General features: G+C 53.5%; 1 protein-coding gene across 2 annotated transcripts in view; it reads right to left on the reverse strand.

Annotated features, from left to right (window-relative positions):
- The window catches only part of LGALS3BP (galectin 3 binding protein), an 8,380-nt gene extending 1,596 nt beyond the window's left edge, over positions 1-6,784 (reverse strand). The window contains exons 1-5 of one of the 2 annotated variants that reach the window (XM_008997849.5): positions 6,684-6,784; positions 5,183-5,257; positions 4,052-4,243; positions 2,936-3,067; positions 158-410 (exon numbers count right to left, since the gene is read on the reverse strand). In XM_008997849.5, the coding sequence (XP_008996097.2) occupies positions 158-410; positions 2,936-3,067; positions 4,052-4,243; positions 5,183-5,252 (647 nt within the window). In that variant the 5' untranslated portion in view covers positions 5,253-5,257; positions 6,684-6,784. Of the gene's footprint in view, positions 1-157; positions 411-2,935; positions 3,068-4,051; positions 4,244-5,182; positions 5,261-6,683 lie in introns of both variants that reach the window. The other variant, XM_008997848.4, reaches the window with a different exon arrangement.
- Positions 6,785-13,857: the final 7,073 nt, after the last annotated feature.

Raw genomic sequence — 13,857 nt, forward strand, 5'->3', positions numbered from 1 at the left:
TGCGTGAGTGCAACTGTGTGAGTGCATGTGTGACTGCGTGTATACATGTGCACACATGAGTGTGTGCAGGTGTGCATGTGCGTGTGGGTGTGCTTTTGAAGAGGGGAGGAGGACAAAGCCCCTGGCGGCCCCAGAGCCTGAGGACAAGACAGCTCACCTGAGAAAGTCTCTGACCATGGGCACGCACTCAGCATCCACATGCATGGTGACATTGCTGCCCGGCTCCTCCCACAGGGCCTGGGCCTCCAGGTTGGCAGTCAGGATGACTGTGTGGCCACAGAAGCCCAGGGCGTCCTCACCCTGCACGCTCACGTTGATGGACAGATCGCAGCCCTGCTGGCTGTCAAAGATCTGACCAAGGGCCTCTGAGAGCTCTCCAGAGAGGTCCAGGGTGTGGGTGCTCCTGGTTTCTAAGAACGGGAGGGAGGGAAGCAAGCTGTGTTAGGACCCGGGGCGCTGCCACTCTCTGGGGTCAGCGTCTTCATCTAAAAGTGGGGATTTGTGTCTGCCTCATCCACTCTGGAAGGCTCCTGGGAAGATGAGGAACAGGAGAGACCTGCAGTTTCGGATCCCTGGGTCCTGAAACCCCACCCCTTCCAGCCCTGAGGTCCCACCCATTCCAGCCCCGAGCCCCACCCCTTTCAGCCTCGAGGTCCCACCCCTTCCAGCCCCGAGCTCTACCCCTTTCAGCCCCCCCCCGAGGCCCACCCATTGCAGCCCCCGAGGCCCACCCCTTCCAGCCCCGAGCCCCACCCCTTCCAGCCCAGGGTCTCACCACTTCCAGCCCCGAGCTCTACCCCTTTCAGCCCCCCAAGGCCCACCCCTTCCAGCCTCGAGGCCCACCCCTTCCAGCCCTGAGGCCCCACCCCTTCCAGCCCTGAGGCCCCACCCCTTCCAGCCCCGAGCCCCATCCCTTTCAGCCCCGAGGCCCACCCCTTCCAGCCCCGAGGCCCCACCCCTTCCAGCCCCGAGGCCCACCCCTTCCAGCCCTGAGGCCCCACCCCTTCCAGCCCCGAGCCCCACCCCTTTCAGCCCCGAGGCACACCCCTTCCAGCCCCGAGGCCCCACCCCTTCCAGCCCCGAGCTCTACCCCTTCCAGCCCCCGAGGCCCACCCCTTCCAGCCCCCGAGGCCCACCCCTTCCAGCCCTGAGGCCCCACCCCTTCCAGCCCTGAGGCCCCACCCCGTTCAGCCTCGAGGCCCACCCCTTCCAGCCCCGAGCTCTACCCATTTCAGCCCCGAGGCCCACCCCTTCCAGCCCTGAGGCCCTACCCCTTCCAGCCCCGAGGCCCACCCCTTTCAGCCCTGAGGCCCTACCCCTTCCCAGCCCCGAGGCTCACCCCTTCCAGCCCTGAGGCCCCACCCTTTCCCATCCCGAGCTCTACCCCTTTCAACCCCGAGGCCCCACCTCTTCCAGCCTCGCGGAACCAGAGCAGCTGAGACCTGGCCAATCCTGTCCAGATCCCCGCTAAAGGTCCTCTGCTGCGTTCTGCTCCCTCGGATTCAGGCAGCAGTCCCGCCTGGGGACTTGGTGGTGCTGACTCGGAGCCCCACTCCCCAGCCTCATTCAGTCAATCACCACAGACGCTGCCTACCTCAAACCAAAACCACTACCTGCTTAGATGGCCTGAAAAGTCAGGGTCCTGTGGCAACCCCATTTTAGAACTCTGGGGGTCCCCAAGCAGCCTCCTGTGAGGCACAAGGCCTGGAGAAGTCATGGGAGGCTCGCGGGTCGGGAGTCAGTGTGCTGCACCCTTCCCCCTTCTTTGAGCCCTCTCAAAGCCTAACTCAAAACTAAATCCCATAAGTTCTTTCTTTGCCACAAAGGCTTTAATAGATTTGAAGTAATTGTGAGGTTTCAACCAGGTGGGCTCGCCCTGGGCCTCCTCACACCTGAGGCCCCAGCTCCCTCCCACCTGCTCTTCACCACAGCTCCCCTGCCACAGGAGCCTTTGCCCTGCACCCACGGCCCCACGTGCTCCTCCCACCCGCCTCCCCCCACCGAACCCCCGACAGCCCCATGGTGTCTCCTGGGCTTCCCCCACTGTGAGGCCAGGCTCAGCTCCAGCTACTTGTTTGTCCCCTGTGAGCACAGGGGCTCCCTGGGATTCGATCCCTCCTGTCTTAGGGGCTCCTGACAAAGGGTAGTGGGTGGCAAGCCCAGGAAGAGCCACCTCGGCAGCAGGAGAGGAAAGAAAACCATGAAACTCAAATCCAGCCGGGTGCAGTGGCTCATGCCTGTAATCCCAGCACTGTGGAGGCCAAGTTGGGTGGATCACCAGGTCAGGAGTTCAAGTCCAGCCTGACCAACATGGTGAAACCGTCTCTACTAAAATACAAAAATTAGCCAGGCTTGGTGGCAAGTGCCTGTAATCCCAGCTACTCAGGAGGCTGAGGCAGAATTGTTTGAACCCAGGAGGCAGAGGGCAGAGAGCTGAGATTGTGCCACTGCACTCCAACCTGGGTGACAGAGTGAGACTTCATCTCAAAAACAACAACAAAAAACTCAGATCCAGGGGCTTTAGCCTGCAGAGCTGCCTGGGTTCCCTGCAAATCAGGGTGGGTTGGGAGAAGCAGGCTGCGGCTGTCAGTAACTGGGCCTCCTCTGCCAGGATGCGCTTGAGCCTGTCACGCTGGGGAGTGTTTCCAAGCGGGCACTGGCATTTCAGGTCAGGTGGAGCCAGGTGTCGTGCTCACTGGGGCTGTGTCTCACTGCCTCCCACTCAGGTTCCTTGGGGTGTTTCTCCAGAAGGGGCTGGGGAGGAGTCTGGGCCTGGGGGACTGGGAGCTGGTGGGCTCTCTGGATTCAGGGCCTCTCCATTCGGAGTGGGCAGGTAGTGGTGGAAGGAACCTTTGTGTGCTTCACGTGTGTTGGGGAGGTGCTGGGAGGGGCAGGGGCCACAGGCCCCCAAGGCATGCTGGAACCCCCCACTCACCGTTGGTGCACACCACACCAGCGTCCCTCTCGTGCCTGCAGTTGCTGTGCAGCCAGCCCAGAGATGTGCAGTCAGCCAGCGAGGGCTCAGTTCCCGTGCACTGGACCTCATCCAGCATGATGGGGCCCGATCCTGTGGACGCAGCAGATGGCAGGGCTGGGGGCCTGAGGACTGCACCCAGCAGCCCCACAGCGAAACTCAGCCCTTTGTTCCCCGCGCCGGCCGGGCAGGTCCTTCACCGGTAAACCATGGTGGATATTCCAGCGTGGGTTGGATTTGTGATTGCAACGTCAGGCCATGAACTTAGCCTTCATGCTTATAAAGCTTACTGGCTGCTGCAGACATCAGATTCATGTGTTCTAATTGTGTGCCTATCCCTGCGACATCAGGTTCATATACTGCAATTGTGTGACTATCCTTGCTGCTAAATAGTGGGTGGATTATTTCTCTTTTTCCCAGAATCGCAACTGCTGCATCAGTGAAAATCTTCTGCCTACAGACTTCTCTTTTGAGGGGAAATTGTTTCAAGAATATAAACTCCCTGGAGTGGAGTTTCAGGGCCAGAGCAAATGAGCCCAGCTAAGGTCTTGAACCTGCCCAAGCTCCAGCCACCATCACAAGCCAGGCATGGGTGACACAGTTCCATTGGAGCAGGACCCACAGGGCTTCTGCGCCATCCAAAGTGTTTGCTTTCAGGCTGGGTGTGGTAATCCCAGCACTTTCAGAGGCCGAGGTTGCAGATCACTTAAGGCTAGGAGTTCAAGACCAGCCTGGCCAGCATGGCAAAGCACCGTCTTTACTAAAAAATACAAAAATCAGCCAGGTGTGGTGGCAGGTACCTGTGATCCCAGCTACTCAGAAGGCTGAGGCAGGAGAATCACTTGAACTCAGGAGGCCGAGGTTGCAGTGAGCTGAAATCACATTGCTGTACTCCAGCCTGGCCGACAGAGTGAGACTCCATCTCAAAAAAAAAAACTTTTTGCTCTTGCTAAATTAATAGGAATACAGTTTGCATGTCTTTGAAGCCTGGTTGTCTTGTCTTAGGGGATTCACCCCTCCCAGGAGCTGGCTATGCTGTGGGTCTCAGCCCCAGAGGACAGGGACAGCAGGTCCTACCTTGCCCAAAGGCAGCTCTGCCCAGAGCCTGCGTGGCGTTCTCAAAGCCCAGGGCCCGGCAGACGACGCTGGCATCAGTCAGATCCCACAGGCTGTCACACACAGTGCCCCACTGGCCTCTGTAGAAGATCTCCACACGACCCTCATTGGCAGTGGCCCCATCAGCCAGCCGCATGTCACCATCGTTCACGGCTGCAGGGAGAGACCAACAAGGGTGAGGCTGGAGCCTGCAGCGCCCCCCCCACGCGCCAACCTCTAGGGCCCCCACGCTGTCCTGGGACTCCCCTGCTGAGCTTGTTTTCCAGTGCTTCAAGGTCCCCCTGCCTCTCCGTGAGGGGCACCTCTGTGAGGGGGAGTGGAAGATACATACAGACCCCCTACATGGAGGCTAAACATGCCGTTCCTTGTTTTAGGGGTCTCAGCCCTTCACTCCATAGACAGAACGGGGCAGAGAAGCCCTGGGTTCTCCAGCACTGGGAGTGGAGGTGGCAGGACCCCGAGGGAAAGGCGGCTCCATGCTAACCCCTCCTGAGGGTGTCTGCAGTTTGCGGGTGCTGGCCTAGTGGGGACAGCAGGCCTAGGGACCCCTGGGAGCACAGGCAGAATACTTCCAGGGCAGAGAATGGGATTCCTACCCCACACATGACCTTCTGGGACTCTGCCCACTGACATTCGCCCCTACAGGAGCTGGCAGAGCCTGGTAGGAGCTGAATTCAGTTGGGGGCACGTCTGGCTTCTGTGGGGCCCCCAGGATGAGCATGAGTCTCCAGGGGCTCACAGGGTAAAGAATATGAGGAAAGGCAGCCAGGACCCTCTGGAAGCTTGACCTGCATCCAAGGCCATGGACCCCACAACACCCCGTGACTGCTGCTTTGATCAGCTCCTCTGGTTCCCTCTGGATGGAATGGAGAATTCCCTGGTGTCCTCTCTATAACCTGCAGCTCACCTGAGCCCAGGTGAGCCCCTGGAACCTCCAAGCCATGATCACTCAGGATACCGGAAGAGAGAAGATTCGGCTAACCACCGGGCCTCAGACCCCAGGCACAACCTCTTTTGGGCATTGTGCACAGACCCAGGGTGCAGCAGCCTCACAGACTTTTGCTTTTGGCATTTCCCAGGGACTCAGCTCACCTTGGGTCCCTGCAACCAGCAGCCACATCCAGAAGAGCCTCAGAGGGACCATGGCCTTGCCTGGACGCATGGATCCTGCTGTGGATGGAAGCGGTGGAGTGAGGCACCGGAGCCCGGTGGCCCGATGCCGGGGGACTGGCCTGCCCATCCACCCTTCAGCCCGACCTGGGCTGTGTGGCAGGCAGGGTACCTCTCCTGCAGAGCCCACTGTGGTCTTGGTAAGTGTGATGGACGCTGTGGTTGCCCCCACAGGGGCTCCTCACCTGGTCTGCAGCATGGTCCTGGAAAGATGTGTTAGACTTGGCTAGATGAAGGGGTGGGCTGGGGGTGGCCCCTGGCAGTAAGGACAGCAAGAATTGGTGACTGGAAGTGAGTGAGCCCATCTCAGAAAACCAGGTGCCGGGCAAGGCTGCCGCACAGGCATGGGGGAGGGTGGAGCGGGAGGAGGCCATGGGCGAGGGCCTTGGAAAAATGGCCAACTGGCCAGGTGCGATGGCTCATGCTGTAATCCCAGCACTCTGGGAGGCTGAGGTGGGTGGATCATTTCAGGTCAGGAGTTCGAGACCAGCCTGGCCAACATGGTAAAACCCCATCTCTAATAAAAATACCAAAAAAAAAAAAAAAAAAAAATAGCTGGGCACGGTGGTGTGAACCTGTAGTCCCAGCTACTCAGGAGGCTGAGGCAAGAGAATCGCTTAAACCTAGAAGGCAGAGGTTGCAGTGACCTGAGATCATACCACTGTACTCCAGCTTGGGTGACAGAGCAAGACTCTGTCTCAAAAAAAAAAAAAAGTGGACAATGAAGCACCAGGCAGGCACCATTGCTGCCCTTTGGGTGGCAGTGGCTGGGTATATTTCCCTGATTCTTTCATATGGAAAGTTGAGACCGGCTATCTGTGTTGACCCCTAGGGTGCCTTCATGTGAATTGAAAAAAAGGTACCCTTCGTTGGGGTGGGTGCAGGCCTAGGCTCAATGCACAGACCTGAGAGGGCCAAGCTGATTTCCAGCCCACTTGCCCCTTTGGCTGGTATCCTTGTGTAGTAAGCAATCTGCCCAACTGTACAGAGATGGGCCTGGGAGCAGCAAGGATAGCTCCAGGCCTATGTGCAAACAGGGAGGAGTGACCCCCATTTGCCTGTGTAGAGAGAGGGGTGCCCTGGCTGGGCACGGTGGCTCACACTTGTAATCCCAGCACTTTGGGAGGTCGAGGCGGGCAGATCATAAGGTCAGGGGTTCAAGACCAGCCTGGCCAACATAGTGAAACCCTGTGTCTACTAAAAATACAAAATTTAGCCAGGCATGGTGGCAGGCATCTATAATTCCAGCTACTCGGGAGGCTGAGGCAGGAGAATCTCTTGAACCTGGGAGACAGAGGCTGCAGTGAGCTGAGATCGCCCCACTGCATTCCAACCTGGGTAAAAAAGTGAGACCCTGTCTCAAAAAAAAAAAAAAGAGAGAGAGGCGGGGGTGCCCACCTGAGAGCTGGAGGCAGGAGCTTACCTGGCTGGAGCGGCTGTGATGGCTGTGCTGGAGCCTCCTTGCTTCCAGCTCCAGGAGCCCTCTGCAGACTGGTCCTTCGACCCAGAAGCCTCTCCCAGTATGGAGCGTGGTCAGGCTGATCCCAGGAAATGCTTCAGGAAACAGTCAAGTTTCGATTTCCAGAAACCATCTGACATAGATGCCTTCTGGGATTGGCTGCTGACGACACTCCCGGGGGCCCCTCTCTTTTGTCTCAGCTCTGCATGTGGGTGTCAGTGCCGGGATGGCAGAGGCCCAAGGCGGGAGTCTGGCTGGAGCAAGGCCCGAAAGAAGACTGACAGCCACAGTCAGTTGGAAACGCCTCCAGGCCGGCCAGGGGCTGGCGTTTGGGGGACAGGAGGGGAAGAAGCAGAGGCTGTGGGCCCAGACAGTTTGTTCCTGTGGGTGACAGAGCGCTCTGAGTCCTTTCCTGGGTCCAGCACATTGCTGGCTGGGTGGACACTGCACAGGTGGTTGCTCATGTGCAAATCCACCCTCTCCGAGCTCTTGGCATGCTCACCACACAGAGGGCCTGTTCCCTGCAACGCTGCGCGGTACTGTCCCCTGTCCCAGGGGAGGGAGGCCCTGAGAGCCAGGTGTGCAGCTGGCCAGTGGAGGAGCTGGACCCCGCTCCAGCACCTGACCCTAGACCCTGTGTTCACACTGCTGGACCTGTGGCTGCTCTCCTGTCTCCCCCTCAGCGGGGCGGGGGACAGAGCCTCTCTGGGGTGACATAATGGTTCTGTCCACTCATACCCATTCCTTTTCCCTACTCTGAGCACCCCTTCCCACTCCTGGCTGTGTGGTTCCCAGAGGGCACCCGGCTCTTGGCCTTCAACCACCCCAGGTCTGGCTGTCTGAGCCCTGAGGGGCCCTCCAGGCCACATGGATGGTTCCAGGGTGGAGCTGTGAGCCCAGCCAGCCCAGTGAGAGCTGGCTTCCGAGTGAGAGGATGTGGGCCCAGGCTGCTGGGGCCCATGGGGCAGAGCAGAGAGAAGCAGAGATGCTCCCACCTGCACCCCTGGGTCCAGCTGGCCTAATCTGTGGTCAAGCCCAGGCTTCACCGCTCAGTGAGGCAATCAGCAGCCTCTCATTTCTTCACTTGCAACCCATGGTTCTGGGTTGAGCCTTGGGATGTGCCCAGGTCTCTCTGACCAGTGGTTCTCAGCCTGGCTTGGACAGAAGAATCATCAGGGAGTCTTACAAACTCCTAATGCCCAGGCCCAGGAAGTCACCATCTCTGGGAGTGGGGGACAGGCAGGGGCATTTTAAAAGCCCCCAGGCAGTCCCAACGCGTGGAAATCCCTGGTTCCCTGGCAGCTTAGAGTCTGAGACACGGGCCCAGAGGACAGACACTGAATGACTGTTTCCCTCAAAATGTGAGGTTTTAGGCAGCTGCGCGGTTCGCCTGATCCCTCCAGAGGAACTGTGGAGATCCAGGGGCAGATGCAGCTGGAAACAGAACTGGCAGAGAAGGCTGTGGGGAGTTTGAAAACCCCATCCAGATTAAGGGCCTCAGTGCCAGCTGACACAGAAACCCAACATCCTCCCTTCTCGGCAGTGCTAATGACTTCTGCCCAGGTAGTGGCCAGGGAAGGGCAGGAAAGCATCTCTGGGAAGTGCTGGGGAAAGGTTTGTTTGTTTTTTCAGACAGAGTCTCGCTGTCACCAGGCGCCAGGCTGGAGTGCAGTGGCACGATCTCAGCTCACTGTACCCTCTGCCTCCCAGGTTCAAGCAATTCTCCTGCCTCAGCCTCCCGAGTAGCTGGAACTACAGGTATGTGCGACCACGCCCAACTAATTTTTGTATTTACTTTTAGTAGAGACAGGGTTTCACCATGTTACCCAGGATGATCTTGATCTCTTGACCTTGTGATCTGCCCGCCTCAGCCTTCTAAAGTGCTGGGATTACAGGCGTGAGCCACTGCGCCCGGCTGGAGAAAGGTTTTAAAACTCAGGTGCCGAATCTTTAGCCCCAGATCATGGGAAAGTCCTGAGCCATCCAGGCAGGTAAAATGGAAGACCCAGAAGCCTCCTTGTGGAATCAGAGCCCAGTACCTGCTTCCCTGGGGCTCACAAGGGCTTTCTGATGTGTGATGACCACGGGGTGGCGGGAAGTGCTAGGGGACAGGCAGGGAAAGGGGCAGTGGCTCAGTCCTGAGGTGAGAGCCTCAGACTCAAGGGCACTGCTCTCATCAGGAAGCCGCTCCAAAGACGGTAGGGAAAGCGCGGGCGTTTCAGAGAGGAGAATGGTGAACTGGCCTGTAAGATCATCTTTTGTGCCTCTACCCCAAACCCCTTGATGTTTTGCAAAGAGAGGAACGCTCCCTAACAGCTAATATGGATCTCACCTGGCATGACTGTAAACCTTGCTGTGAAAGGCAGGCATTTAATACTTCTAGCCACAATGGGACGCAGCTGCTCTTATATTCCCTGTTAGAGATGAGAAAACAGACGCTCAACGAGGCATCGTAATTAGCTCAAATTGTGCACCTTGAAGAAGAACTGGGAATTCAAACTCATCCTTTTCTTTTTCTTCTTTTTAAAAAGTGGCTTTGTTGCCATATAATTTACCTGCAAAGTTTTGGTAAGTGTGTAGAGATCATCCTATGACAGCATTATTACCTAGGGTGTTTTAATCACCCCTACGAATTATCTTATGCCCCTCTGCAGCCAGCCTTCTCCCCCCAGCCCCTTCCCAGCAGCCACCTGTCAGCTTCTGCCACTGCTGGTTGCCTTTCCTTGAATTCCATTTTTTTTTTTTTTTTTTTTAAGACAGTCTCCTTCCGTCGCCCAGGCTGGAGTGCAGTAGCACAGTCTTGCTCCCTGCAACCTCCATTTCCCAGGTTCAAGAGGTTTTCATGCCTCGGCCTTCGAGTAGCTGGGATTACAAGTGCGCCCACGACCACGCCCAGCTAATTTGTGTGTTTTTTAGTAGAGAAGGGGGTTTCTCCACATTGGCCAGTCTAGTCTCAAATTCCTGACCTCAGGTGATCTGACTGCCTCAGCCTCCCAAACTGCTGGGATTACAGGCATGAGGCACGACTCCTGGCCCCTAGAATTCCCTTAAATGGAATCACATTGAACTTGATGTTTTGCATGTGCCTTCTTTCACTTACCACAGTGCTTTTGAGATCCATCCCTGCTGTCTCTAAGATCGGTAGCTGGCTCCCGGTTTTGCTGGGTAACTGTTGGTGCCTGTTTGCACTGATGGACATTTGGGTTGTTCCATCTTCCACTATTATGCATGAAGCTGCTGAAAATATTTGGATACAAGTCTCTGTGTGAACTTAAGTATTTCGTTTGTGTAAATACCTAGGAGCAGGATTACTGGGTCATGTGGTAGATACATGTCTACATTTGGAAGAAACTAAGACTGTTTTCCAGAGTTGCCGAACCATTTTGCAGAGTCCTTCAACGTTGCTTTTCTTTTTCAAAGTCAGGTCTTTAGACCCATGAAGAAGTATACTGTTGTATTCTTTTGGATCTTTGATTTCTTTCATCTGCATTCTGTAGGTTCCGCATGTACATGCTGCACAGCTTTTGTCGGATTTATATCCAGCTATTTCCTGATTTTTGGTGCTATTGTAATTGACAATGTTTAGAATTTTTCAATTTCTAGTTGTTCACTGCAGTTATAATAAACTTAAATTTTGTATGTGGAATTTATATATTAAATGTGACATTAATATATTAAATTTAGTATATGTAGTTTTGGTTTTTTTTTTTTTTTTTTTTGAGACCAAGTCTTGCTCTGTCACCCAGGCTGGAGTGCAGTGGTACAAACACTGCTAACTGCAGCCCCAACTTCCTGGGCTCAAGTGATCCTCCCACCTCAGCCTTCCATGTATTGGGGACCACAGGCTTGCTTGACCACCTCCAGCTAATCTTTACATCTTTTTGTAGAGACTGGGTGTTGCTATGTTGCCCAGGCTGGTCTTAAACTCCTGGGCTCAAGTGATTCTCTTGCCTTAGTCTGCCAAAGTGCTGGGATTACAGGTGCGAGCCACCGTGCCCAGCCTCGTAGTTTTTGAAGATTTCTTAGGCTTGCCTAGCTAGTCAGTCTTGTCACTGGCAAATAAAGACAGTTTGACTCCTTTTCAAATCTGAACAACTTCCTTTTTTTTCCTTTTGCCTAATTGCACCAATAGGATGAGGAATAAAAGTGATGGGAGCAATGTCACTTCCCGGGTTGGGTAAATGTGCTGTACTTATGTGATCAGCACACTGAATGCTGCACAGAAACACCACGGCTGGCCCCGCTTACCTGTGGTTTCGCTTACCGCAGTTTCAGTGACCCGTGGTCAGCTGAGGTCTGAAAATACTAAATGGAATATTCCAGAAAAAATTCCTAAGTTTTAAGTTGCACACTGTTCCTATTGTGATGACATATTGTGCCATCCCGCTCCTTCCCTTCATCACAAGGACATGTATGGTACAATAAAATATTTCGAGGGAGGACACATGCACATGACTCTTATTTCAGACTGTTGTTATAACTGTTCCATTTACTCTCTTACTGTTCATCTGTTACTGTGCCTGGTTTATAAATGAAGCGTTGTCACAGGTATGAGAGTAGAGCAGGACTTTCCATACTATCTGTGCTTTCAGGCATCCACTTGCGATGTATCTCCCACAGATAAGGGGGATGGATACCAAGTGTCTGAGACAGTTCTGAATCCATTAATTTGCCAAGGTTAAGGTTAAGGTTAAGGGCAAGGTTAAGGGGAGGCAAAATGAAACATGACAAAACGGGGAGTCACTGAACCAGCCTGTGGTCTGTGCCTTTCTCCAAAGATGACTTTCAGGGCTTCCACGTTTAAAGGGGAAAAGCAGGCTGGAGGGGAATAAGGGAGGGTCTGGTCCTACTACTGACTCCGTGGGCAAGAGAAGAGGAGCAGAAGGGGAACAGTCAGTCATGTATTCTCTGGTGCTCAGTAAACTGGCACTTCACGTAAGATAAGGTGAGCACAGAAGCCACCTGCGGAGGTCTTAACCTTTCCTCTGTTGCAATCTGCTTCGGAACAAAAGCCAAGGCATGGCTCAGCTCTCAGCTTCCTTTTTTCCCCCTTTTGGCAAAGTGAATTGGGGTTTTCATTTTCCTTTCACAGCACCTACTGTATTTTTGCAACTTCTATGTGGTTCAAACTCTTATTTCAAAAGAAAAAACGATGGGAAAAAAAGTACTGAAAACAGACATTCTTGCCTCGTCGCTTGGGGGAAAGCATTCAGTCTCTTAGTTGTGGATTTCTCACAGGTGCCATTCATCGGGTTAAGGACGTTCCCTAAGGGGTTTTTTTTTTGCCTTTTGTTTTGAATTGGATGAATGGGTGTTAGATTGTCAAAAGCTTTTTCTGTATCTTTTGAGATTATCATGCTTTTTCCCGTTTTAGGTTTTTTTTTTTTTTTTTTTTCTAAGATGGAGTCTCATTCTGTCACCCAGGCTGGAGAGCAATGGCATGATCTCGGTAAACTGCACCTCTGCCTCCTAGGTTCAAGTGATTTTCCTGCCTCAGCCTCCCAAGTAGCTGGGACTACAGGCATGTGCCACTACACCCAGCTAATTTTTTGTATTTTTAGTAGAGACGGGGTTTCACCATGTTGGCCAGGCTGGTCTCTAACTCCTGACCTCAAATGATCCACCCACCTCAGCCTCCCAAAATGCTGGGATTACAGGCGTGAGTCATTGCACCTGGACCCTTTTTAGTCTTAATATAAAATATTATTTCATTGATTGATTTCAGAATATTGAACTAACCCCGCATTCCTAGGATAAACCACACTTACTGTGAGGTATTCTTGTTAGAGGTGTTTGAACCAGAGTGACTTCATCTTGAATTGGAGCTGGGTAAAGCACGGCTGACCCCTGCTGGGCTGCATTCCCAGGAGGTGAAGGCACTCTTGGACACAGGATGAGACAGGAGGTCAGCATAAGATACAGGTCGTACCTTGCTGATAAAACAGGCTGCAGTAAAGAAGCTGGCTAAAACCCACCAAAACAAGACAGCCACGAGGGTGACCTCAGGTTGTCCTCACTGCTACCCTCCTGCAAGTGCCTTGACGAAGGCTAGGGCAAGGTCAGCAAGTTACCCTACGTGGTCTAAAGAGGGGAGGCATGAGCAATCCATCCCTTGTTTAGCATACAAGAAATAACCATAAAACACAAAAAGGGACCAGCCAGCAGCCCTGGGCTGCTCTGCCTTGGAGTTGCCATTCTTTATTCTTTTACTTTTCCTAGTAAACTTGCTGTCACTTTATTCCACGGACTCGCCTGGAATTCTTTCTTGTGTGAGACCCAAGAACCCACTCTTGGTGATCTGGGTCGGGACCCCTTTCCAGAATGTTTCCAAAAACATTCTAATTTTCAATTATTGATGAATTGGGCTTGATAATCTGTGCTAAGGATTTTTGCATCATGTCATGAGGGATACTGGTCTGTATTTTTTCTGGAAGGTATTTGTCTGGTTTTGATATCGGTATAGTGGTGTCCACATATAATGGCTTGGAAAAGCGTTCCCAACTTCCGGAGTCATGGAAGGTTTTGTGCGGGTACAATTCACCAGTGAAGCCATCTGGGCCTGCGGTTTTGTGTGAAGATATTTTATTTTTGCTTTATTTAATTATCTTAACAGTGTGAAGGGATAACTTACCTTGAGATTTATCAATTTAAAGTGTACTGGGGCTGGGGCAGTGGCTCATGCCTGTAATCCCAGCACTTTGGGAGGCCAAGGCGGGCAGATCACTTGAGATCAGGAGTTAGAGACCAGCCTGGCCAACATGGTGAAACCCTGTCTCTACTAAAAATACAAAAATTAGCTGGGTGTAGTGTTGCATGCCTGTAATCCCAGCTACTTGGGAGGCAGAGGCAGAATTGCTTGAACATGGGAGGCGAAGGTTGCAGTGAGCTGAGATTGTGTTACTGCACCCCAGCCTGGGAAACAGAACAAGACTATCTCCAAAAAAAAAAAAAAAAAAAACGCATACTGGAAGGCAGGACGAACATGTGGAATGAAAGAAACTTAATCTTGGTTTTTCGTCTAGTCGGATGAGTTGCATGCTGGACATGAGTGTGGAGTAGGCAGTTACTACCCCCGAGTCCCGCATGTCATGGCTTCTTAAAGAGACAGTCAAGAGCTTACATGCAGTTCCTTATCCTG

The sequence above is a fragment of the Callithrix jacchus genome, chromosome 5, assembly GCF_049354715.1.
Source record: "Callithrix jacchus isolate 240 chromosome 5, calJac240_pri, whole genome shotgun sequence".
Taxonomy (NCBI): domain Eukaryota; kingdom Metazoa; phylum Chordata; class Mammalia; order Primates; family Cebidae; genus Callithrix; species Callithrix jacchus.